Below are 26,218 nucleotides of genomic sequence, written 5' to 3'. Positions count from 1 at the left end.
ATTTTTTGCCGTCTCAAACAAATCTATGCCTACCTTGCCACTCAAAGCTGCCAGGGGCGCCCACGATGACCTCTGTGTCAGTGATGGCAGCAGAGATGCCCATGTTGCACATGACTTCACCTGTGATGTCTTTAGTGTGGCTGCACACCTGATCAGGGTTCTGCCAGTGCATGTCTGTTTCATTATAGTTCAGGTCGTTACCACGGATATAACACTTCCCAATCATCTGACGCAGCTTCAATACGCCATGTAACTTCACAAAGCGATGGCCACAGGTCTGAGAGAGAGAGAAGGAGAGAGAGAATCAGATGTGATCCTCTTTGTCTTGGTCATTCAATACTTGGCCATTTAATCAAGTAGTAAGTTGCCAGAGATAATCATTCATATCAATATTGAATGCATTTTTGCTGTAATTTACACTAATCTGTTCAGTAAACTCAGAAAGGAGAGTTGCTGGTCTGGAGGGTCACCAGAGGATTGACTGATGGCCTCTTGAACCAATGAAGCTTTAATAAGCAGACAAGAAGTTACTCACCAGAATTCGCCCCCCTGGCTGTCTTTGGCTGGCCACGGTTACACCCAGCCACATATCCTCCACCCTGTCCTCACCCTCAATGAGGTCAGGGTCTGAAAGGTCACAGTATATCACACCACTCACCATCACTGTGCTTTGGGTTTCATAACAATACAACAATAAGGCATTTGTTTTAGGAATCAGAACAAATTACTTCCTTATGTTCCTCTTCAAATCCCTTATTTCAGTTGATTTGATATTAACATTTCCTCTGTGGCGTTCTAAATGGATAGTACCTTTGTGGAACAATCAGTATCTATTCTTAGTCCAAATGTACTATAATATTTCCTTACATTTTTTAAAGCAGAATTAGCAACTCTGAGCAACAACAGCAAAAACACAATGCCTACCTGAGCCAATCAGGTTCATCCTGGTGCAATCTGATTGGGCAACGTTTACAGGGCAGGTATACACATCTCCTGTTTCATTGGCCTTCACGCCAGACTCTGCCTTCTCCTTGGGTGCTCCAACAAGGAGTCTGTGGATCCAAACAAGACAAAACAAATCTGCGTTTACATTTCAACCCCAAGTTTAGCCATCTATAGTACAGTATGTTAAACTCACTGACAACAGGGCACCACATGCATGTCTGCAAGAGATCAGATGATACCCAGTGGTGTAGTGGCAGGTATACGCAAGCATACGCCGTATACACAGTTTTTTCAGTGGGCATTGTGTAACCTCCCTTCTTAATCCCCACAAGTAGTTTACTCGAGGTATACGCAGTATCAATGAATAAGGCTGATTTAACAGATCCAAATATTTTGGTTAAAATGTTGATTAACTATTATTTCTCCAAATTTTAAGCAAAGCAATGTGCACACCATTAGAGATCTAAAGATGCAACAACTATTATGGGTTGCTACTATGACTAGGATAATGCCTTTGGCTGCTAAACAATGATGGAAAGTTGATTCAAAAAATAGGCCTATAGAACAGGAGAGCGCCCTACGAGGTTTCTAAAATATTCCCCTCGACATTTCTATGGTCATATTTTGGCTTGGCTACTTTGAAGCAAGGTAAGACATGCCTCATAATATGAAGTAAAACATCCAGGTTTCAAACGAAGAAGGAACAGGAAACATATTGAGATGCTAACGATAGGCCTAACTGTCTTCTGGTAGATGGAAAGGCTTTCCCAAAAAACCTTCTCAATGAAATGCTAAAGTAGCCTCTGCCTACCTGGCAGAATGAAATCATGATCATTTGCATCAATCCCGTGGCCATTTGTTTAGCAAACTCCACCTCGTGTCCGCTACAGAAACACTGCTAACCAAATAACAGTGCTAAGTGCCTGCACACTTGAATTAAAGGGAAACTACAACTCAAAAGTGGTCTCCTGATGTGGTTATAAGCATTGGTGTTGACTTAGAACTTCCAATTATTATTATGTTTTTTTTTTTATTACGTTTTTTTTTTTATTGACTTTGAGAGCTAAAAACCTGAAAGAAATGGGGAAAAAAATCAGAAACCTGTGAATTTCTGACTCAGTTGATATCCTCGTTTATCTATTTCAATAGTAGGCCTAATATTAGACTACTTGCACAGTACATCTTGGCTTGTCCTGACTGTGAAAGACCAATATGGGATTCATCATTTTAGGTCATTCGGAGTATATGTCACTGTTTCTCAGAGGGCGACTTTACTTCGCCGGGCGGGTCGTTTGGGAAAATGTTAGCAAAATTAGAGTATATCCACTACACCATGGATGATACCACGTTAACAATGCGTATCCACTGATCCATTGATAACTGCCACCTAATTGGAAATCTGTTCAGAGTTATTTCACCATACAGAGAGTAGTAATTCAACATGTCTTGTTTCCTTTAGACAGAGAGTCAAATGTATGTATTTGGATTAAAAGGTGTAATAACCAAAGAATTTAAGCTGTCCTCCCTTGCTTCAATAAAAGATAATAGATGTAACACAGATGACTGCCCCAGTGAAATAGAGAGGCAGGCAGCCAAGCCAGGATGTGTATATTTTCCCCTATCTTGCTCTCTTTTTCGTTGATATGCTGTACACGCTGCAATGAGGTGAGTACTGATGAGGAGGAGTCGGGGAGAGGTCAGACACAGAGAAGTCAGACTGGAGAGAGGTAGAACGAGTAAACAGAGGAGAGACTGGGGAGGAGGGGCGAGGAGGGAGAGAGCAATGAGAGGCGACAGCCAGACAATGACAGACGGAAGACAGGGAGGACCAGTGAGGAGTTCTGAACTGAAGGGCACCTTTCTCCTCCCATCCGTCCCTCCGAGCGGTTTCATCCAGTTTGGGGGGTCTAATTTAATTTTGTCGCCCCCCCTCCCCTCACCCAGGACGCGGGTTGGGTTGTGTCATGTGACTAAATCAGGTTTGCCCGAGGAAATGAGCATGTCACGTAAAGGGTGAGTGAGCTGTGGCATACAAGGACAAGACAGCATCCAAACAACCCAAGTCAATCAGTCTCCTCTCCTTTAATTCATCATTCTTTTCTCTCTTTCTCTCTCCCTCTCTTTCTCTACAACACGTCTCATTCATAAGTCGCTTGGGATGTGGATGGGACATTGGAGAAAGAAACATCAAGCAATTCCACGCAATATTCATTCATAACAAGAATGCATTATAGTAAAGACACAACTGTGGCACACAATGATTCTATAAGGAATCCAGAAAAGGGAAAAGTGTCAAGTGAGAGCTCCTCTGGGTTAAGAAGATCGGTACATTTGTAGCTACAGAGACAGATATTTCAGCTTTGACTGCAGTATCTAGACCCTGGCAGACATAAATGTTCAGAGCTCATCAGTCAAGTGGAATAAATGCCAGTCGTCACCAAGGCGATGACAGAGATAATAGGGAGGACATTTACTGACTTCCACCAATCAGGCTGTCTAGTTACACCGATAATGTTATCACAAATGCCACTGGCCCACTGGAGAGAAGGAGCAGATATACACATACCAGAGAGTAGAGGAGGATCACTACTGATCAGTGTGTGTGTGTGTTTGTGTGTGTTTTGTGTGCGTACGTGTGCGCTTACGTGCCTACTTGTGTAACAAACACAAGGTAATTGTTCCACTCATCTGACATCTGGCCTGGGAGTGCTCTCCCACTCCTTTAGCAAAAGGAGCTCCAGTACTGGCAGCTGGGGTATGTCATACAGGTAGCATGGGTTACTAGGAAGGAATGCAACACTACCAGCACACAGGCTAATGGTGCCCATGCCGGCGTGCTCTGCATTCTCACTGTACTGTAAGACATAACAGAAGAAAGTGTCCTTCAAATACTTTGAGCGTTTGCTTGAGCCTGCATTGAGTGCCTGATGGGCTGGGTTTGTGTTGTTTAAAAAAAATAATCTATTGGTTTATTGAGCCAGGCCAGCACAATCGAGCACAGATAAAGTATTTGAAAGGATTTCAAATACTATTTGAACCCAGGCCTGAAAAGAGCACATGATATTAGAGCTAATCAAGCCCTGATGTGTCTTCTCTATGGAAAAAATAAACATGAATTTCTCATGTCATCTTATGTGAAGTTAATGTGATCACGTGGCAACATGTAAAAGCAACATGTGAAAACGGGATCTCATTTTAAACAAATGCGACAACACGGGGATGCAACATTTCAACATGTGATACCATGAAACTACATGTGACAACATTTGAACGTTTTTCACATCAAAATGCAATTCCACATGTGAGAGTTAGATTTTCTCGTGAACATTTTTCACGAAATGAAAGTGCAAGTTTGATTTTCACCTGTGAAAGTTTTTCATGTGTGAATGCTAATTCCACATGTGAATCTACAATTCACATGTACGGTGAAAACCTGTTATTCTCCTCACAGATGAAAAGGTGGTGTTAACATTTAACATGTGAACTCTACACTGAGTGCATTAAACAGGTGAATCCAGCTGAAAGCAATGATCCCTTATTGATGGCACTTGTTAAATCCACGTGTATCAGTGTAGGTGAAGGGGAGGAGACAGGTTAAAGAAGGATTTTTAAGCCAAGGGGACAGTTGAGACATGGATTGTGTATGTGTGTCCTTCAGAGGGTGAATTGGCAAGACAAAAGATTTAAGTGCCTTTGAACAGGGTATGGTAGTAGGTGCCAGGATTGTGTCAAGAACTGCAACACTGCTGGGTTTTTCACGCTCAACAGTTTCCCATGTGTATCAAGAATGGTCCACCACCCAAAGGACATCCAGCCAACTTGACACCACTGTAGGAAGCATTGGAGTTAACTTGGGCCAGCACCCCTGTGGAACGCTTTCGACACCTTGTAGAGTCCATGCCCCAACAAATTGAGGCAGTTCTAAGGGCAAAAGGAGGTGAAACTCAATATTAGGAATGTGCTTTTCTCTCAATGTATATTGAATACATGTGAACATATAGTTTCACATGCGAACAGCTGAACTCACGTGTCTGTTGTTGAACATTTCAGCTCAGTATGTGAAAACAGTTATTTCGCATGTGAAATTTCCCTTTTTTTGTGTAAGGGAAGTTATGAAATGGTATCGGTGTTTTAAGGTAGGTGATACACTGTTGAGTTAAATGTGTTATAAAAAAAGATGTACAAATCTTTAATCAGTGACAATATGATTACATTTTGCATGATCACCTAGTACCGACCTTTCAATATGACCTCATGTGGGATTTGAACTCACAACCTCTGGATTACAGTGATCTTTCTGCTGCTAGTACACATTCATTACTTATAACATATCTTTGCACTTGGAGAAAGAGTGTCACAGGCACTGCTATTTTAGTTATCAGTTAATCTTACTATTCTCTCATCATTGATTTCATTCACTTATCTTAGCATTTCAAGGGTTTTCTGTATAGTTGTCTAGGGGCGTATTACTCCTGAATCACTATGATAAATATAATAGCTTTTCTTGGGTGTATTATACAAAGTCCAAAGTGTATGAATACAGGAGCAATCAGTCACTGACACAGAAATAATTGCATAGCAGGAAGATCAGAATGCTGTGAAGCAAGAAGTTGAGAGTTCAAATCCCAGGTGAGGACATGTTGAGTTAAATTACTATATAAATAAACATACATAATGTAGCCATATGTAAGTGGAAAACACTGTGGCTACTTCGGGGCATCCCAGCACCTTCTTGTTTGCAGGGTATCAGTTTAAATCCACATGTGAAAGGTTATGTGACATATCATCACATGTGAAGTGTTCCAAAACCAAATGGTTTCACATGTGAAATCATGTGTTTCTTCCCGTAAGGGTTATTTTTGCCCAATTGCCCACTGAACATACCTTGTACGCAATTACATAGGCAGGCAGCCTGCCTTCTTCCCTGCTATATGATATTACACGCTTGGACAGGCTGCTTTGCTTGCTTGGATTGTTAGGATATCATCCGTGTTTGGGATGTTTGTCTTCACTTCCAAGTATTTGTTTGATGTTTTTCATTTTTTCTCTTAGCAAATGCCCTGTGATACACAGTATAGGGGGTAATCTGAATTCTCTGGTTCAATTCTGATAGTTTAATTTACAATTGTTTAAGTAGAACTCTTATCAACATTCTACTATTTGAGTACACCGGATTTAAACCTACTCAAGTCAGTGGCTGTTATCATGGGAATGATTGAGCCTTTGTGGGTTGGGTAAAAACAACAACACGAGTTGTTTGAAAGTTGTTTAAAAAGACTGAAAGCCAAAAGGTGCTCAATTCCTTTCATTCGCACAGCCTAACCGTTTTAACGATGCCATTGTCATGAGCAGTTAACAAAATACACATTACCAAACCCCTTAAGCAAACACACTCATTCGTGCAATAGAAACAGCGATTCACTTGTGCTACCGCAGGCAACGCTGTGGGCGACTGAAACGAGAGAAGCAGAAAGGTCTCCGATTGAGTTGCATCGGCTGCATGGGAACTCGTGCTAAGACACGTCACAATCACTTATTCACTTTATCTCTGAATCGCAAGCCAAATCTTTCAGCGATGAGGTGGGAAGTCAGGGATAAAGGGGAAGATATGGCACAGTTCATAGTCAGGCTGTGTGTAAACACACGTACTGTAGACCCACTGTGCACACACACACACACAACTCCTAGTCCTAACCATCCCATACTGTACAAAGGTCACCAATGACAATGCTCAGTGGGGAAGAGTTGGCAAAGTAGAGTAAATAAATGACTAAGATATCTACATGAACATGAGATATCGTGAAAAGGCATGCCCGGTAATAAGAAGTTAGCTTTTTTTTAGGGGTGGTGTTTCTTAAGGCATAAGTCTCTGCTGGGTCTGAATGCACTTCACTTTGTAGCGCAAGACTCACTTCAATGAACTCTCAATGTTGTGTGACTGGAAGCAAAGTCTACCTGTAAAGGTCACAGGGTGATGAAGAACTTCTGCCATCTTCCCAATAAGTGATTTTACACTGGAATCTCAATTTTGAATAATCCTCTCACAAAACCCCTAAATCCAAAGGACTGAGACAGGGGTTAGACCTCTCAGTGGCTTGGCAGGCCATCTTGGTGAGTAGTCCACTGAAAATTCCACCACACCTTTCCAAAGCTGCTCCTAAAATTGAGCAACCCACTTCTTGGAAATCAAGAGAACTAGTGGTTTAATAAGTAATAGAGAGAACAGAGGAAGCATTGCAAAAAATACTGATGTAGCTGGCTGGTAGACTGAATCATTTCCTTTCCCATATTGGCCCAGTGCCCTGGCACACACAGTACAACAGACCACGACACCTGAGACAGGATGTGGCCGATCACCTCCTAGGACATACTGGAACTTGTTTTACTCTGTGGTGAATACCAGGACTATAGCCAGGTGGATGAAGTATTTAGAATGGACTTGACGATTTAACGCTTGGTCAGTTTGCTGTGAAATAGTGAATGTCCAAGATTGATGGATGGTAATGTACTGTATCATCAACATGGCTGTTGTGTCACCTCTCTCACAGAGTAGTCCGATAACTAATAGTTGTCAACAAATTGTTAGCACTAGCATTCGCTAACTTATGTGACCTGGTCTTTTCAAACATGGCTTTTGGGGAAAAAGGCATGGGTTATATATATTTCCTGTGAGGGAGAAAATTGAGGCCTGGCTTTGAAAGTGTAGCTAAACAACTGGCAACATGAGGGTGGCCTGAATACACAATGCAATATAAGATCGCCATGGCGATAAGCTCCAGGAACCTGCTGCACGGTCGTCGGGCGACAGCTAGGCCTGACAGAGAGAAGGAAGTGAAACTGCCCGTAGAGAGAGACAACACGGACGGCTGATCACCATATTGTCCCCTGGCACGAATGCATCCACATGAGACTAAACATAGCACCTTTCTGTCAACGTGTAGGGCCACATCTAAAGACATTCAGCACAATCAACAGGATTGGCTTCTTTAGGCATTCCAGTGTATTCAGTGTTTCCTGCACAGAGCAACACGGTTGAAGACACGAGATCAAGATCAATCTGTTTCACAGAAGGAGAAAAAACATCTAAAAACATCTTCCCACATGAATAAAGAATTATATCTTGACCCTCACAGAGATTCTAAAAGAATGTAAATGTACGTATTAGAAAGTAATCAAATCGAATTTTTATTAGGGATATACCAAAAGGAACACAGAGTGCTGCAGTCACAAACGTTGAAGTAGCATACGCCCCCAACTGAAAACACGAAGACATGTCATGTCCAGTTTGGTCTCCGCAAACAGAACAGAGATACCACACACCCATCACATCACGGGGGGGGGGGTGGAAAGTTAAGTGGCAGTGGAAATGACATCAGTCCGAACTTCAGAGAGATGATGCTGTAGCTTTCGCAAGACCTCGTGTACACAGGAAGCACACAGCAGTGTTTCCAGCAACACAGTGTGTCGCACAGCCTTCAAGGACAAGACGAGGTCTTCTGCCCGTTTGCCATCAAGCTAATCAAGCCTCATCCAAATGATGTTGGATGAACGGGGTATGCTTTCAAGATGGACGTGTTGATATTGAGGCAATACAGAGAGAGAATCCGTTTGAAAACGTACTTGATTCATACAAAGAAACAACAGTACATTTTTCACACGCACATAAAAATAAATAAGAAAGAAGTATACTTTCTAAGTGTCGGTTTATTAAAACAGTAATCATTCACCTTTTATGCAATCCTCCTTTGTCTGTTTATTCAGCGACTTTGCATGCACGGGTACCAAAAACAAAAATGGAGGAAAAAGAGACAAGACGCGTGATTAGGTTAAAGTATCGAGCAGCCACGGTAAGCAGAGGCCTAACCAGCCGAGGCGTCTTCAGAACCCGTGTGTTAACTAATAGACAGACCAAATCAAGTCGGACAGCAGACGCGGCTGGAGTCCAGAGTGAAACACAAGCCAGGCGTGTGTATCTCATTCATTATGTGGAATTACCTGGTGTCGGAATCGACTCTCTTGAAAACAAATACTACTCCCGGTCAGAACCATTAACCTGACTATATGCCTCTGTCTGTCTGTCGTGATGCACACACTCACACACAAAGAGAAATCCCTGAAAATGTAGATGCCAAGGATGTTTTAGCCCTAAGGTCATTTTAAATACTATCTAACAATAAAGACCATTAATGAGCTGACCCCTTACCTTGTTGTTTTAAGCGACTTTTAAAATAAGCATGTTTAGTCTGTCAGATCTATAGGTGGTGCCTGATGAACCTGTAAACATGATGAATCACTAGTTGGCTGTTTTACCTCAAGGCACGGAAGGAGACTTTGGAGGGGACTTAATAATAAAACATACTTGTTGTGTTATCATTGTGTTATCCTGTAATTCATAGTATTAAAACAATTATGAAATCAGTCTCTCCTCAGATGACGGGTAGATCAAAATGTCATAGCTAGGTATCTGGAGTGCACAAAATCAACAAGCCACATGGTGACTAAATCACATGGTGTGAAGTAGCTCAGGTCTCTCACAGAGCTGTCAAATCAACAGCAGGTACAGCAGTGTTCATGGGAGTAACCCCGCTAACTCTGCCCCTTGTGTTGACAGTCTGGAATTTATCACATCAAAGTGTCAGCTAACCCGACCCTGGGCTTGGCTATTGTCCAGAGAAACTGAGAAACACTGGAGTGGACTGTCAAGACTAGACTTCACGCCAAGACAGGACGCGATCAATTGTCCGATGCTCAGAAATAAATTGTGATTTAAATCGTAGCATACTGTAGGCTACGTTTGAACGGATGAATCAATGAAACGATCATCACACGCAAATACAACGAATAGGCCTAATAATGAGTAGACAATAACAGCGAGCACAGAAGTACAGACAAGGTGTGATGTAGGAGCACAATGAGACCACTACAAAAACCACATCCCGGTATCTGATTAGCAGTCCACCAAAGTAACATGAGCTAAAAAAAATAAAAAATAAAATAAATAAAATTATTTCAACCACCATATGGGGAAGTCATCGTCATGGTGCTGTGGGACAGGACAGGATACCCTATTACAGTCCAGAACTGGGTTCAAATACTATTTGAAATATATTGATTACTTAAGAGTGCTTTAAGTAAGTCTTCCTGGAGAGCCATATGGAAGGGGTTTGCAATTTAGGGATGTTTCTATTGTTTCCATGGCAAAGCTCAATCAAGTACAGCTAAAGTATTTGAAATGATTTCAAATAGTACCCAGGTCTGTTACAGAGTACAGCCAAGACCGGAAAGAATGGGTTACTATGACGGAAATGGGTGATTTGTCTGCAGGACAAGAGGGCTGAGAGTGTGGGTATAAAGCTTTCATTGACCTAAAAGGTTTCCGGGGGTCACATTACTCCTCCACCGGAACCTTTTTATGTCCCCGACACCGACAGTGGTGGAAGTGGAAGGGAGTGTGTAAACGTTTTGACTGCTGTGGAAGTCTGGAATAAAACGTGGCATGCCAAATACAACCTTTGAACTCCCCACCTGGGGGTTCGTAATAAGGGGCGGTGTGTCTCTCACGTTCAGTTATGTCATGTTGGAAAGAAAGCTCGGGAGGACTCGCCAGATCCAATTTCCCCTTAAATTTAGGAACCGACAAACTGGAGGACTAGGGAGCCTCTCTGTAAAGGGAGAATGTCAAGAATCTTTTTAGTTAACCATTATTTTTAAAAGACCCCTGAGGTTAGAAATCCCTTTTTGTAAAGGCAACCTGGGATATTTACCCCAACAGTAGACATATTGCCTACTAGTCAAGCAACATCAGCCAACTGTATGACTTACTATCTCCCGTTCTCTCTGTTGCGGTTGATACAGTGAACGCGACCACCGAGGCCATGAAAAAGGAGCCTTTGAAACAGGGAGAACGTGAAGAATCTTTCCTCCCACAGCAGACAGTCAAACAAGGTCAGACATTTCAATGAGTTATGTCCCTTTCTGTCTGTTCTGGTTGATACAGCAAAACCGACCACGAAAGATCTGCTTCCTATAACACTCAGAGCCGGAGCCCTGTCCATCCTCTTGAGTTACTATCATACGTCCCAAATGGTACCCTATTCCCTATATATAGTGCACTACTTTTGACCAGGGTGCAGTTTGGGCCGGAAGCCTAACTTGACAGGTGCTTCCTGTTGGAGTGATGTTTCGAATCTCTCCAGTTCCCCCACGGAGCATTAAACGGGCACTTCACTTTTTACCCCCATATTGGAAGGTAGACACTGGTATGGTGCTGGAAATAATAAATGTGAATTTTAAAAACAGGTGAACTGTCCCTTTAACATGCATCTGCCTCTCATTAGCACCTGACACAGCGATGTTACAAACAGCCCACCTCAACCCGACTCAGCCTGACCAAAGCAGGTTCAAGTGTAGTACCACACCACTTGGGATCATTCGCCCGTGAATTGATGTCAACACTGTCAGCCGTTTTAAATGTTAGCTGCTGTAATTACTATGTTATACTTTAGAAAAATGATCTGGTACCTTAAAACACAAGACACATATGGGTAGGATTCAACAGCATGCAAGTATGGATTTGGTTTTGTCTCAAATGTATAGATAAGCATGAGCAAAAGAGTTGTCAAATTGCTCCACATTGAGACCAACCAATTAAGTGAAACGGAGAATAGGACTGCTGACGCTAGCATTAGTAATATCACCCATTGAAAAGGAAGTCGTTGAAGGACAAGTATTTCAAATCACCCAATCGTAATCAGGCTACAGGGAACCCTTTCATTCTGTGAGTAAATCACTTCCATTCACATCCCCTGGGGTCAAGGACCCAAGGGATTTCCTCCTCTGCACTTCCTGACATGACAGCACTGGTGACATGTAAGCATAATGGTATGTCCCTGACTTAAACCACCACAACTTTAACCTGGACATCATTTTAGATGGCAAAAGTATTGGTCTATGCGTTCATTTTTTTATGTCTTTGAATCTAGTGATGATAATTATTATAATCCTATATGTATAAAACCTGTCCTTAAAGAAATATTAGAGATTTGTGGGTTACACTGACTTGAGAAATCTGTCATTTGAGTCCAACTGGTCCTAACACAAATGTATACAGGCAAGAATATTTGACATTGAGTAGTCCATTGGCGATAGACTTGTGGGAGAGCAGTGACATTGTTAAACCAAAAACACAGCAGTCTACCAGCCTACGCACAGGATGTATAAGCTACTTCCCAGTCCTGAATTAAAACAGACCGTATTCCGTCAGCCAAATTCACTCTGCCAATTTTACAGCAGATTATTAGAGGGATGGACCACAACACATGTACTTTTCATCTGGGTCAGACGGTGCAGTTAATTGATATGGCGTGGGGGTTTACGTATGGATTTCCATTAAAAGCTCATTCAATTAGGTGGAATAAAGGCGAGGAGAGAGAGAGAGAGAGAGAGGCTCAGCTGCCATAATGTGTTTAAGGTTCTCAAAGACCCTCCATTGACCTGCATGTTAACTCTTGTCCAGTTCAGATGAGGGTCTCAATGGTCACTGAATTAGAAAGCTTTATCACGACTGAAGTACAGATGAAGCAGGCTTAAGTACAGTTCAGTACCAGTACAAGAGTGTTGAACTTCAAGACATGAAGCGCTAAGACAAATGGTGCACTTACGGTATATGCTATGTTATACAACGGGTAGGTGTAATCCTGAATGCTGATTGGTTAAAACCGCATTCCAGCCGGTGTCTATTCCACAAGTTACCACCGGCTAAATCTATGATGTTAAAATGTCTATTTACTCTGTTCCATCTGACTGCGCAATCCACTCCAATCCAATCCCACGCATCAGCCCAGCCAAGCAATTTATAAACTCGATCTCCACTATGAAAAGCATCTAGACATTATTTCACATTTCTTTTAGACTTCTGTCTGTCTCTCCAACATTTGCAACATTGTTTCAATATTCAAATTGAACAACAGTGTCCTGACGAGAGAGCACATTTTCAAAGCCAGGCAAAATCGCGCCTCATTAGCTCATTGTTATGGATGTATCCAAATAAATGTCAACAGAAAACACAAAAATGCAAATGCTGCTACTTTGTTGTTAGTCTGGCAGCTTTTTGACGTGAATGTAAGTTAGCCGTAGTTGGCTAGCTAGCAAGCAAGGGATAAGAACCTTGCCAGCCAGTATGGCAATGGAACATTTAGAATGAAAGACTGGGTCGCATCCATAGATACAGAACAAAAAGACTGAACAACTGGGTTGCGTCTCTAGCAACCGAACTGATATAACGAACGACCAGCTGGCTTGGAAAGCAACCCTAGATTTGTGTCAGCACTATATCTTGAGGAAGGATTAAATAGTATCAATAAATTAATCAAAATAAAGTTAATGAAAATATGTCAATCATTATTTGAATATGTTGGTAACCTGTTCTATAAAAGTGATAATGCCCTCGAAGCCAGTGTTTAGGGGATATATTGGCACGGTTTTCCAGCCCTAGACTTCGTCTCGGGCCTATGAACACCCGTGTCAGTATTTCCTTCAAACACCGACTGAGTGCATTATCACTTAAATATCAAACTACAATATACACAAAATTATTTCCACAGCTATAACAGCTGTTTATCATTTTAATGAAGTGTATTAATAAAAAAATATTGTTTTAAATAAAAACAGGTAGAAATGTATTAATAAATAATATATATACATTAAAAAAAAACAGGTTAACCCCATGTGCTAATGAATACAACACATATTTCGCAACCATTCTTTATCTTTCATTAAAACAGGTGGTAAACCTCTGTAGCAAATGGAGGGTTTTAGGAAACAAAAACAATGTTGCCTTACTGTCGTTAGTACTGTACCTCTTTCAACCAAATGTTTTGCCGGGATACAAAAGCTGCCGCAATAGCTGCTGTAGCCTCTTTCTATTGAATGGTTTGAACCAGTTAAGTTCTCATCATCTCTTTACAGGGATAGAGATGTTGAAGCAGCTGGATCTGAGCCAAGCACAGTATTACCCTTTGCCCTGATGGTTCCCTGTTGCATCATGAGGTATTCTAAACGCATTATTAATGCCTCGACACATTCATCTGAGGGTTGATTTGACTGCTCGAATTCCTACAGTACTTCAGGTCAGCTTAACCCGCCATAAAAAGGGGCCAGACACCAGCAGCTTTCCTTGAAGGGAAGAACCAGCTCTAGGGTGTCTTACTTCTCTCTTAGCCAGTCTTTAAAGCTGCAATATGTCACTTTTTGGGCAACCAACCAAATTCGCGTAGAAATGTGTGCTATAGGTCTGTCATTCTCATTAAAAGAAAGAACAGCTCTACCGCTTCTTAGACTAGGTGCGCTATTTCTATGCTTCCCGTTCTTAAGTTTATTTTTGCATATTTTACTTTCGGTTTTGAACACCAGCTTCAAACAGCTGAAAATACAGTATTTTGGGTTATGGAAAATTTATTTCACAGCGGTTTATTTTTTATTCTCTACACTATACTTGCTTGTTCTGTCAAATAAACTGAAAATAGGCTAACTATTCTAATTTTAGCAACCGTGAAATGGTGGAGCAATTTCTAGCAAATCTCTCTGATTTTTGTTGGATATCCAATTGAATCACTATGATATTGGAAGAAAGAGGGAAGGGGACATACCAGTATCCTGGCGTAAGAGAGTCCATCACCTGGTGACTGAGTAAATAATATTGGAGAAACCGCTAACACTGTAACCCTCTTGTAAGACAAGAGTTGCTGTGTGTCACTTGACTTGAATCCAACACGGATCTGAGACCGGCTTGTCAGTCGTCAGAACTGATCTTCTCTAATTAGAGCTGCATTCCAGTCGGAGCCTGTGTGGGGACGACACTATTGATCAGCCTATTGATTCAGAGAACCAACTAGCTCCTGGAGCTGTCTGACAGATCGCCTAATGAGGAAATCTCGCTGAGTACTCCCAGCCATTCCACTTATTTGATGAAATCCATTACTATCACACCTGATCGAATCCACAACTAATCACCAAGCCTTTCATCAGTTGAATCAGGTGTGCTAGGTGGTCTGGAATACATCAAACACATGGAGCGGCTGAGGGTACTCAAAGAGAGATTTGTTTGTGCATGAAGTATAACACTTCTTCAGTCCCTTGGGCCTACAGATCATATGACAATTGATAACACGGACAGGACACACACACACACACACACACATTTGAACACAAATATATACAAACGATGAAGTGTAGGGGTATAACTGTAATTTCCCTGTACAGTAAGTGACCTTTGTAAGAGAAATAATTGGGTTACCAATGTATTGCCTCAGTTCTCTCTATTAAGAACTACTTGGCAGACCCCGGCTTTGCTAGACCGGTCAAATTGAATGCAAGCCTTGCTTCTCAGTGCACTCACGATTTCATTCCCATCTACTGCAGTAAGATCCAGATTTCTGTGCTTTATACAAGCTTCTCCAGGCTGTGTTGTGCCTTGTCTCTGAGGACATACCCTGCACATCCCCAACAAAACCCTCTAAACCCCACCCAACCTCCCCAAATCACCCACACCAAACCCATAGGGCTATGCAACAGCAGCTCTACGAAGAAATAACCTGCAAGTGCTGCCTCAGAACCATTGGGTTGCCAAAAGTCGAACTCAGATCTGTGTATTGGCCGGGGTTACACAAAGCAACCAGACCAGGAAACCGACCAGGAAACTGGTTTTCCAGACCAGGAAACTGGACAGTAGTTTTTCTCGGTGAGGTCATATGGTCAGGAAAAACCTCCTGGCCCAAACAATAATAGCCCGGCCCCCCCCAGGCCATGTGTTCTCATGTCTTCTCTGCAGACACTGAACAGCCTTTTCCTAGGGGACCATACAACAGGAACCCAGTCAAGACTCTTGCTCCTTCCCGGACCAGCAACCAGGAAGCCTTCAGACAGACCCATCCATCCAGGCCACATAATACCATCATAACCCCAGCTACAGTCACACAATACAAGGAGGACACCATTAAGGCTAGGGTCATTTTCCTGACAACATGACCTGACCAGGACAGACTCTTGCCCTTAGATGGCCTATCACATGAAGAGCTGCACATTCTCCGTTCCCCATATCTCGTCTCAATATCATAAGACACTTCTCTTTAAAGGGCTACTCGACTACGGTCATTTTGTTACGTCGTGTATGAAACCACCTTCCGGTGTCTTCCACAGATGGCGTGGGCAACTACACAAGAATGTGTGGAGGGGACAAGACATAAACGACAAAAACAGCTCATCACATCTGGTTAACAATCAGGATGTTGCTGCTATGAACTCGTGAAAGACACTGAGAGTCAGAGGTAACAACTAAAATGACAGAATGAGAGCAATAAAATAAATCACTGACAAGTTCATTCAACCTAAGAAGAATACCGGCATAAATGCAACATTTTGAGGGGGGTGTGTGTTAGGGACATGAGCTAACATCATATTCTACAAAATCATAATGAATTGCATACGGCCTGGCCCGTGCATTGTGTTTACTGGTTCAGCCCGACACCATAATTAAATGTTAATATGGCTGAGATGTTTTTCCAAATGACTTAACTTGGCACAGTCTCATCACCCACCGAGGCTTTGCTGAAGACAACCCACAACTGAAGAAACACATCAAACAAATAGGTGTTGACTTACTTACACAATTTTTCAACTTCATATTTATAATCTCCAGCTACAACATGTGTGAAAATGGCTGGTTCCTGTGTTTGTGGGGAAAGAAATATACAGTGCCTTGCGAAAGTATTCGGCCCCCTTGAACTTTGCGACCTTTTGCCACATTTCAGGCTTCAAACATAAAGATATAAAACTGTATTTTTTTGTGAAGAATCAACAACAAGTGGGACACAATCATGAAGTGGAACGACATTTATTGGATATTTCAAACTTTTTTAACAAATCAAAAACTGAAAAATTGGGCGTGCAAAACTATTCAGCCCCTTTACTTTCAGTGCAGCAAACTCTCTCCAGAAGTTCAGTGAGGATCTCTGAATGATCCAATGTTGACCTAAATGACTAATGATGATAAATACAATCCACCTGTGTGTAATCAAGTCTCCGTATAAATGCACCTGCACTGTGATAGTCTCAGAGGTCCGTTAAAAGCGCAGAGAGCATCATGAAGAACAAGGAACACACCAGGCAGGTCCGAGATACTGTTGTGAAGAAGTTTAAAGCCGGATTTGGATACAAAAAGATTTCCCAAGCTTTAAACATCCCAAGGAGCACTGTGCATGCGTTAATATTGAAATGGAAGGAGTATCAGACCATTGCAAATCTACCAAGACCTGGCCGTCCCTCTAAACTTTCAGCTCATACAAGGAGAAGACTGATCAGAGATGCAGCCAAGAGGCCCATGATCACTCTGGATGAACTGCAGAGATCTACAGCTGAGGTGGGAGACTCTGTCCATAGGACAACAATCAGTCGTATATTGCACAAATCTGGCCTTTATGGAAGAGTGGCAAGAAGAAAGCCATTTCTTAAAGATATCCATAAAAAGTGTTGTTTAAAGTTTGCCACAAGCCACCTGGGAGACACACCAAACATGTGGAAGAAGGTGCTCTGGTCAGATGAAACCAAAATTGAACTTTTTGGCAACAATGCAAAACGTTATGTTTGGCGTAAAAGCAACACAGCTCATCACCCTGAACACACCATCCCCACTGTCAAACATGGTGGTGGCAGCATCATGGTTTGGGCCTGCTTTTCTTCAGCAGGGACAGGGAAGATGGTTAAAATTGATGGGAAGATGGATGGAGCCAAATACAGGACCATTCTGGAAGAAAACCTGATGGAGTCTGCAGAAGACCTGAGACAGGGACGGAGATTTGTCTTCCAACAAGACAATGATCCAAAACATAAAGCAAAATATACAATGGAATGGTTCAAAAATAAACATATCCAGGTGTTAGAATGGCCAAGTCAAAGTCCAGACCTGAATCCAATCGAGAATCTGTGGAAAGAACTGAAAACTGCTGTTCACAAATGCTCTCCATCCAACCTCACTGAGCTCGAGCTGTTTTGCAAGGAGGAATGGGAAAAAATGTCAGTCTCTCGATGTGCAAAACTGATAGAGACATACCCCAAGCGACTTACAGCTGTAATCGCAGCAAAAGGTGGCGCTACAAAGTATTAACTTAAGGGGGCTGAATAATTTTGCACGCCCAATTTTTCAGTTTTTGATTTGTTAAAAAAGTTTGAAATATCCAATAAATGTCATTCCACTTCATGATTGTGTCCCACTTGTTGATTCTTCACAAAAAAATACAGTTTTATATCTTTATGTTTGAAGCCTGAAATGTGGCAAAAGGTCGCAAAGTTCAAGGGGGCCGAATACTTTCGCAAGGCACTGTAAGTGTTTCCAATGACATCCTCTGTGTGCATCGTGATTTTAACCAATTATGAGTAAAGCATTGCCAACTAATTGTCTACTAACTTGTTGATGAAGTCATTGGAAACACAAATCGTCCTCTCTCTTTTTTTTTACTACAAAACATAGAAACTTGGCATTTCCACATATGTTGATGTTGGGGTGGTGCTGGAGATGATGAACATGAAGTTGAAACATTTTGAAAATGTCCCTTTAACAAAGCTCCTACTTGACTGAAAACTATCCACAGCCCTCCTTTTATGAGTAATTTTGAGGAAGATACGTGCGTGTGGCCTATAATTAAATAGTTTGCCCACATTTTGGGACATGCTTTGTGTCTGTGTCAAATGGGAGATTCTAAGTCAAATGGTCAGGATTGTGTGGGTAGTGTTCACATACACAGGCCTACAGTATACTATACAGAGTGGTTACGTAGTTGTGCACTGCTTTACAGTTTAGTTAAGTCATCGTAACAAGACATTACACACATAAAACACACATACAGATAGACACAATAAAAGATACAGAGTCCTACATGTGATTCTACCTCGATTCAAGCGCACAACAAAATCCTGCGGATGATGTTAGGTAAAACTACCTGCCCTTTCCCATTATGTTTGACCTCATATTGGACGTACTACACAGAGCTAGAGATGTTCAATCTTGGGACTCACCACATTTTCCCTACAGCGCTGATGTCGGGCCTTTCAATCAAAACAGGATTGTGTTATGCCCAGCATCAGATCCCATTGTAATAAAAAGAAAACAGCCTGTATGTAAGACCTGCAGGCCTGTTGCATGACATGCCCCTATTGTGTAATCCGTGGCATGCCATCCGCCCTGAGGGAGGGGCTGGCATTATGAGCCAACCACCAGGCCTGTTGGGGCTACAGCAGAACAGCCTTAGCTAAGCATCTCCTCCTGCCACTATTACTGCAACCAGCCAGAGGACAAAGTGGAGGATTGCTAAAGCCAAGACCAGGCATCTTCCCAGGGGAATTATACAAGAGGCAATTGTCTGAGTGCTGGGAGCAATTTGTATATGCATTTGAACAGTAACAGTGTCTGCATTTTAAGTAAATGTGCTTATTTGTGTGACTCAGTAGGCTCATGTTGTGGGCAAGTCTGTGTAGGGTTTTCTAAATGTGTGAAATAAAGTAAGCATGCAAGTGAGTAAAAGAGAGAGAGAGAGTGTGTGTGTGTGTGTGTGTGTGTGTGTGTGTGTGTGTGTGTGTGTGTGTGTGTGTGTGTGTGTGTGTGTGTGTGTGTGTGTGTGTGTGTGTGTGTGTGTGCGCACAGGTGTGGCACTCTCACTTCAACTCTCTCCTTGACCACACTCTGGCCACTCAAACACTGGTCAAATAAATCAAGGAACGTTTAACATGTAGTGATGTCACTACAAGGGCATCCGGTTTGTACCAGCCCAATGGTTCCACAGAAACAGCAAAGAAATTGACATAAAAAAATACATGACACATCGCCTTGTCCACTCTCAGGTCTCAGCGGAACTTTGTGGGCCATTAAAGGTGATTGGTGGCTTGTGGAGGACGGGGGACAAACTCCCAGGAAGCCTATAATTACTCGTCCTTAACTAGGTTGAAGATGACAAGGTTAAGACAATGTAATAATTCCATGTGGCAGCCTTAGAAAACAAACTAATTCATTTTCGCAAACAGTTATGGGATATTACAATTCCGTTCTCTTAACCTTTGTCATCTTCCACCTAGGTCCTTAAGAGAGCTGCTCTCCAGCTCTGGAGGGACTCACCAATTAAATGCCCAGCTAAATCAGAGCTGGGAGGACTGGGAGAGCTGGTTAATGGGTCGGAGGGAAGAAATACAATTCAATACTGGACTATTGGATGATGAGGTCACACACTTGGGGAGTAGTTGCCCATGACCAGGAAAGGGCATAGCCCATTATGTGTGTAACGGAGATGGTCCGGTGGAATATGATCACGTGATTCGTGACCTTGCCTGTGGCTGAGGCCTGAAGACACCCAGGCTTTAGCTCAGCAGGCTAACAGAGTCTTGTGGTGCCACTCCGTTATATTTGGCTGAAAGCCTCTTTGATAAGATGGCACTGAAGCGGATGGCTGCTATTTTGTTAGTTTTTTTGTTTGTAATTTTTATTTTTTAAACAAATTTTGTACATAATGTTGCTGCTACCGTCTCTTATGACTGAAAATAACTTCTGGACATCAGAACAGCGATTACTCACCACGAACTGGAAGAAGCTTTCTCCTTTAACGAGTCCGACGAGAAGGATATACTGCTTTCTTGGGAACAAGGCCAAATCCCCGTAATTTGGGTGAAGAAAAGATGGAGGATTAGAGGGCGCAGATCGGGCTGCCTTCTGAGAATCCGGAGGCGAGCGAGTAAACTCCCACTGTCATCCGTTCTACTTGCAATCATTGGAAAATAAAATTGATGACCTATGATTACGATTATCCTACCAACGGGACAATAAAAACGATCATATCTTATGTTTTACTGAGTCGTGGCGGAAGGACAACACAAATAATATTGAGCTGGCGGGATTTTCCATGCATCGGCAGAACAGAGAAAAAGCTGGTAAGGTTGGTAAGATGAGGGGTGGGTGTGTGTCTTTTTGTCAATAACGGCTGGTGTCGCGATACCTAATATTAAAGAAGTCTCAAGGTATTGCTCGCCTGAGGTAGAGTACCTTATCTGTAGCTGTAGACCACACTATCTACCAAGAGAGTTCTCATCTAAATTATTTGTAGCTGTCTATTTACCACCACCGATGCTGGCACTAAGACCACACTCAACCAACTCTATAAGGCCATAAGCAAACAAGAAAATGCTCATCCAGAAGCAGTGCTCCTAGTGGCCGGGGACTCTAATGCAGGCAAACTTAAAACAGTTTTACCAAATCTTTACCAGCATGTCACATGTGCAACCAGAGGAAAAAAACTCTAGACCACCTTTACTCCACGCACAGACATGCATACAAAGCTCTCCCCCACCCTCCATTTGGCAAATCTGACCATAATTCTATCCTCCTGATTCCAAGCAAAAACTAAAGCAGGAAGTACCAGTGACTCGCTCAATACAGAAGTGGTCAGACGACACGGATGCTAAGCTACAGGACTGTTTTGATAGCACAGACTGGAATATGTTCCGGGATTCATCCAATGGCATTGAGGAGTATATCACCTTAGTCATCGGCTTCATCAATAAGTGCATTGACAACGTTGTCCCCACAGTGACCATACGTACATATCCCAACCAGAAGTCATAGATTACTGGCAACATCCTCATCGAGCTAAAGGCTAGAGCTGCCGCTTCAAGGAGCAGGACACTAATCTGGACTCTTGTAGGAAATCCTGTTATGCCAACCATCAAACAAGCAAAGCGTCAATACAGGATTAAGATTGAATCCTACTTTACCGGCTCTGACGCTTGTCGGATGTGGCATGGCTTAAACTATTACGGACTGCAAAGGGAAACCCAGATGCGAGGTGCCCAGTGATGCAAGCCTACCAGCTAAACACCTTTTATGCTTGCATCGAGGCAAGCAACACTGAAGCATGCACGAGAGCATCAGCTGTTCTGGATGACTGTGTGATAACGCTCTCGGTAGCCAATGTGAGCAAGACCTTTAAACAGGTCAACATTCACAAATCTGCAGGGCCAGACGGATTACCATGATGTGATCTCAAAGCATGTGCAGAAATATCTTCACTGATATTTTCAACCTCTCCCTGACCGAGTCTGTAATACCTACATGTTTCAAGCAGACCACCATGGTCCCTGTGCCCAAGGAAGCGAAGGTAACCTGCCTAAATGATTACCGCCCTGTAGCACTCACGTTGGAAGCCATGCAGTGCTTTGAAAGGCTGGTAATGGCTCACATCCACAGCATCCTCCCAGATACCTTAGACCCACTCCAATTCACATACCACCCCAACAGATCCACAGATGACACAATCTCAATCACATTCCACACTGCCCTTTCCCACGTGGACAACAGGAACACCTGAGCAAGACAAAGGAGCTGATCGTGGACTACAGGAAAAGGCGGGCCGAACAGGCCCCCATTAACATCGACAGGGCTGTAGTGGAGTGGGTCGAGAGTTTCAAGTTCCTTGATGTCCATATCACCAATGAATTATCATGGTCCAAACACACCAAGAAGAGGGCACACACAAAACGTTTTCCCCCTCAGGAGACTGAAAAGATGTGGCATGGGTCCCCAGATTTCCTCAAAAAGTTCTACAGCTGCACCATCGAGAGCATCCTGACCAGTAGCATCACCGCCTGGTATGGAAACTGCTCGGCATCTGACCATAAGGGTCTACAGAGGGTAGGGCGTACATCACTGGGCTCTAGCTTCCTGCCACCCAGGACCTATATAATAGGCAGTGTCAGAGAAAAGCCCATAAAAGTGTCAGAGACTCCAATCACACAAGTCATAGACTGTTTTCTCTGCTACCGCACGGCAAGCGGTACCGGACCAAAAGGCTCCTTAACAGCTTCTACCCCCAAGCCAAACAATTCATCAAATAGCCACCGGACTATTTACACCCCCTCCATTTGTTTTCTACACTGCTGCTACTCACTGTCAATTATTTATACATAGTCACTTTACCCCTACCTACATGTACAAATTACCTCAACTAACCTGTATCCCCACACACTGACTCGGTACCGGTACCCCCGGTATGTAGCCTTGTTATTGTTATGTTATTGTGTTACTTTTTATTCTTTTTAATTTTTTACTTTAGTTTATTTGGTAAATATTTTCTTAACTCTTCTTGAACTGCACTGTTGGTTAAGGGATTGTAAGTAAGCATTTCACGGTAAGGTCTACACTTGTTGTATTCGGCGCATGTGAACAAATAAAGTTAGATCTGATTTGATTTGATGTTCTTCTAGGTCAGAGAACGCATTCCGATGTTCAGCTTTTGCCCACCAAAAGAAAAGTCTGTGTTTTTATTGGGAAGCTCTAATCATTTCCCTCCGGGGACATAAAGACGCAAAAGGTTTAATGAAAAGTTTTGTGGTTCCATTGGGGCTTTTAAGACAGGTGGCACCCAAAGGAGATGTATATCAAATATCCTCAATAAAACATCAAAAAAAATATCTTCGTTACAAATGTTTGTTCTCTGTGTACTTCTATCAGTTTGCATGGCCCCCAGCTACACTATCACCAAGCCTGACCAATACTGGCAAACATTTGTTGTTCCTTGCTCAAGACAAGTACCATCATGAATGGTCACCCACCTCCATGAGCTTGGTTGAGCCTAGCCTACTCTGTCAGACTGTGAGTCATGATTATTGTGTAGTTGAGACATGGAGATTAATCATTTACTGAACAGAATGAACCTTATCCACACCTTGCATGGGGTTAAACTATATCCCCAGCACCATGTTTTTACTGTTCCTGTTGCATGTGCATGCTTAGGCCTGTGTGTGCAAATGTGTTTATGATGGTACCATGGTTTATGTTATAAATTGCATGAATGTACAAACCTCAAAATGTTTGTAGCCTGGTAAAACTCCAGTAGACATGTTTGATCCTAATGTGACATTTAGCCTGCATATAAGAGTTTTCCAGAGCTAGACAGATTGAAGTGTTTGTTGCTGAACTTAAATCACGGAGAAGCGACAGCCAGGAATTTGACAGTAACTTACAGGCAGCTCAGTGGCAAGTACATTTCTGTGTTTCATATTACAGTACACCTACTGGAATATAAATATAGTATAAAAAAAGTACTGTGTAACAACACAGTACAATGGCATAAAATTGACTGTATTATCCTGTAAAAAATGTAAATTCTACCGTAATCACAGTATTTTACTGTAATCACAAGGAATATGTGCAAGCAGGGTGGCTGCTAGGTAAAGTGTTTACACAGCATAATGTATGGTACTGTTTTCTGTGGGCTGGAATTACAGTACCATTCAAAATAAAGCAATTATTTTCCCACAATGCACCATAATTTACAGTGTGCTGTTTTTACTGTTGATAATACCCCAAATCATCTATAATTTACAGGTTTCCGTTACAGTACTGAAAGGTAGTTTGACATCCACAGATGCAATGCCATATTATTTCCCTTTATCTTGCCTGTGCACATTCTAGAATAGCAAGATTGATCAAATCTAACATTTGACAACACTTACAGGTATCTTTTCTCTCCCACCATCTGTTTGTGAAGTGCCACCGAGAACCCAAAGAGACTTCCCGGGGTCTTTCCTTCCTTGACAACAGGGAACCGCACATCCAGGTTGAACCCCTGAAGAATATGTACTGTGCACAACAGGACAAGCAACAGGAGATAGTAGGTATTCGTAGAAAACCGGAGTAGTTGAAAGATTGCCATGTGGAATTCCTTATTATATTTTCTTCTCTAACATCCGTTGTTCAAATGCAGACTTTGTTGTATTTTTTTTTTTTTAATGACTTTCGAATCTTTCTCTCAAGTCAAATAACAGTGCGCACTGAGCAGCCCTCAACGAACTCTACCCTACCTCCCTCTCTCCGCTCCGTTCTCTCTCCCTTCTGTCGTCAAATACATACAACCAAATACGGCCGATTGAACCTCAAACGTGCTCACTGTACAGTGCACACATTAGTCATTCTTCCGGGGTGTAGTGCGGTCATCATAAATGAAATCATTGGGAGGTTGTACCGAGATTAAATTGGGCGCGCGCAGGCACCTTGTCTGCACGACAGCTCAGCCTGGTCTCATACACTGACATTACCAAGTAAATTTAAAACAGGACACTCAAATAATTATAATATGTTACGTTTGGTATTGTTACATAAGACATAAAACATAATTCACAACACATCATACATTTAGCAAATTCTTAACATATTGTACGAATTGCAACATCGTAACATATCATACATAATGGATGATGGACATCCATCCACAAATGAATACACACCCTACGAAACGTAATGTATCATATTAATTGGAGTGTCTCAGGTTTACATTTACTATGTTACGGTACAGGTTGGACAGCTCCAGACTACCAATAGAGCAATTGCAATTATGCATTGTGAGAATCCTTGCCAGACAGCATAGAGTGGCCTATTCTCTAGTCTAGACAGTGTATCTCCAAGTAGTGTGGGAGTTTAGAATATGATATGTAAGTGTGTCTATAGTGCCCCAAGGAGAAAGTGGTGATTGGAATAATTATGGCTGGTAGACAAATTGCAAAATAAAAAAGTAAACATGCGCTTTAACCTTTAACCTTGCTCTTCTGCAATACAGTTCATTTGCAGTTGGATACACGGAGTGTAGGATAACCTTTGAATAATGCTGAACAACTGTTATAACAACACACACTGTTCTCACTGTCTATAGTAGTTGAAAAGTTTATGAGCAGAGTTCTGTGAGGTCATTAAGGAATACTCCCATATGACTTAATTATGTTGATCTTTCTTAGAAGAATGCCATGTAATTTCACATAATAATGCTTGTAGTAGACAGTGTATGCCCCCAAGGCACATCTCTCTCTGTGAGGTTTCCCGTAGGAATGCTTTTGATGATGATGTCTGACTGAGTTACGGGTTCAAGAATTTGTTTCAGAATCACAAAGCCAGGTTATCGTTGTCCTTCCTCTTGTTTTTTTTCCTTCAATAATTCACATTATCCCTCACTTCTTCTCCTCTCTATCCCTTCTATCTCTCAACCATTGTAGAAGTTTCCCACAGCCTTGTTCTGAGCAAGCCTTCTTCTGAGCAGGCACACCAGGTAGCAGCTGCTGTGACAGTTATTGCTGGCTGAAAAAAAAAACGTTGATTTGACTTGAACGCACCTCTTACTTCAGAGTAGCATTTGTGAAATGGTTATGAGTGAGTAACAACCTAAAAAAATCAGGATGAATGAATCATCTTTCT

The 26,218-nt window shown here is 42.2% G+C and overlaps 2 protein-coding genes across 2 annotated transcripts in view; one reads left to right on the top strand and one right to left on the bottom strand.

Moving 5' to 3' along the window:
- Positions 1–24,905, bottom strand: part of LOC139421072 (integrin alpha-3-like) — a 33,948-nt gene extending 9,043 nt beyond the window's left edge. Inside the window, exons 1-4 of the mRNA XM_071171591.1 lie at positions 24,490–24,905; positions 925–1,052; positions 536–627; positions 34–277 (exon numbers count right to left, since the gene is read on the bottom strand). Of these exons, the coding sequence (XP_071027692.1) occupies positions 34–277; positions 536–627; positions 925–1,052; positions 24,490–24,689 (664 nt within the window). The 5' untranslated portion in view covers positions 24,690–24,905. The remainder of the gene's footprint in view (positions 1–33; positions 278–535; positions 628–924; positions 1,053–24,489) is intronic.
- Positions 23,740–26,218, top strand: part of LOC139421073 (globoside alpha-1,3-N-acetylgalactosaminyltransferase 1-like) — a 31,350-nt gene continuing 28,871 nt past the window's right edge. Inside the window, exons 1-2 of the mRNA XM_071171593.1 lie at positions 23,740–24,010; positions 24,492–24,647. The gene's annotated coding sequence lies outside the window, so the exon portion shown is untranslated. The remainder of the gene's footprint in view (positions 24,011–24,491; positions 24,648–26,218) is intronic.

This window comes from Oncorhynchus clarkii, chromosome 12 (assembly GCF_045791955.1).
Source record: "Oncorhynchus clarkii lewisi isolate Uvic-CL-2024 chromosome 12, UVic_Ocla_1.0, whole genome shotgun sequence".
NCBI classification, from domain to species: domain Eukaryota; kingdom Metazoa; phylum Chordata; class Actinopteri; order Salmoniformes; family Salmonidae; genus Oncorhynchus; species Oncorhynchus clarkii.
This window is presented reverse-complemented; position numbering and strand designations above follow the sequence as displayed.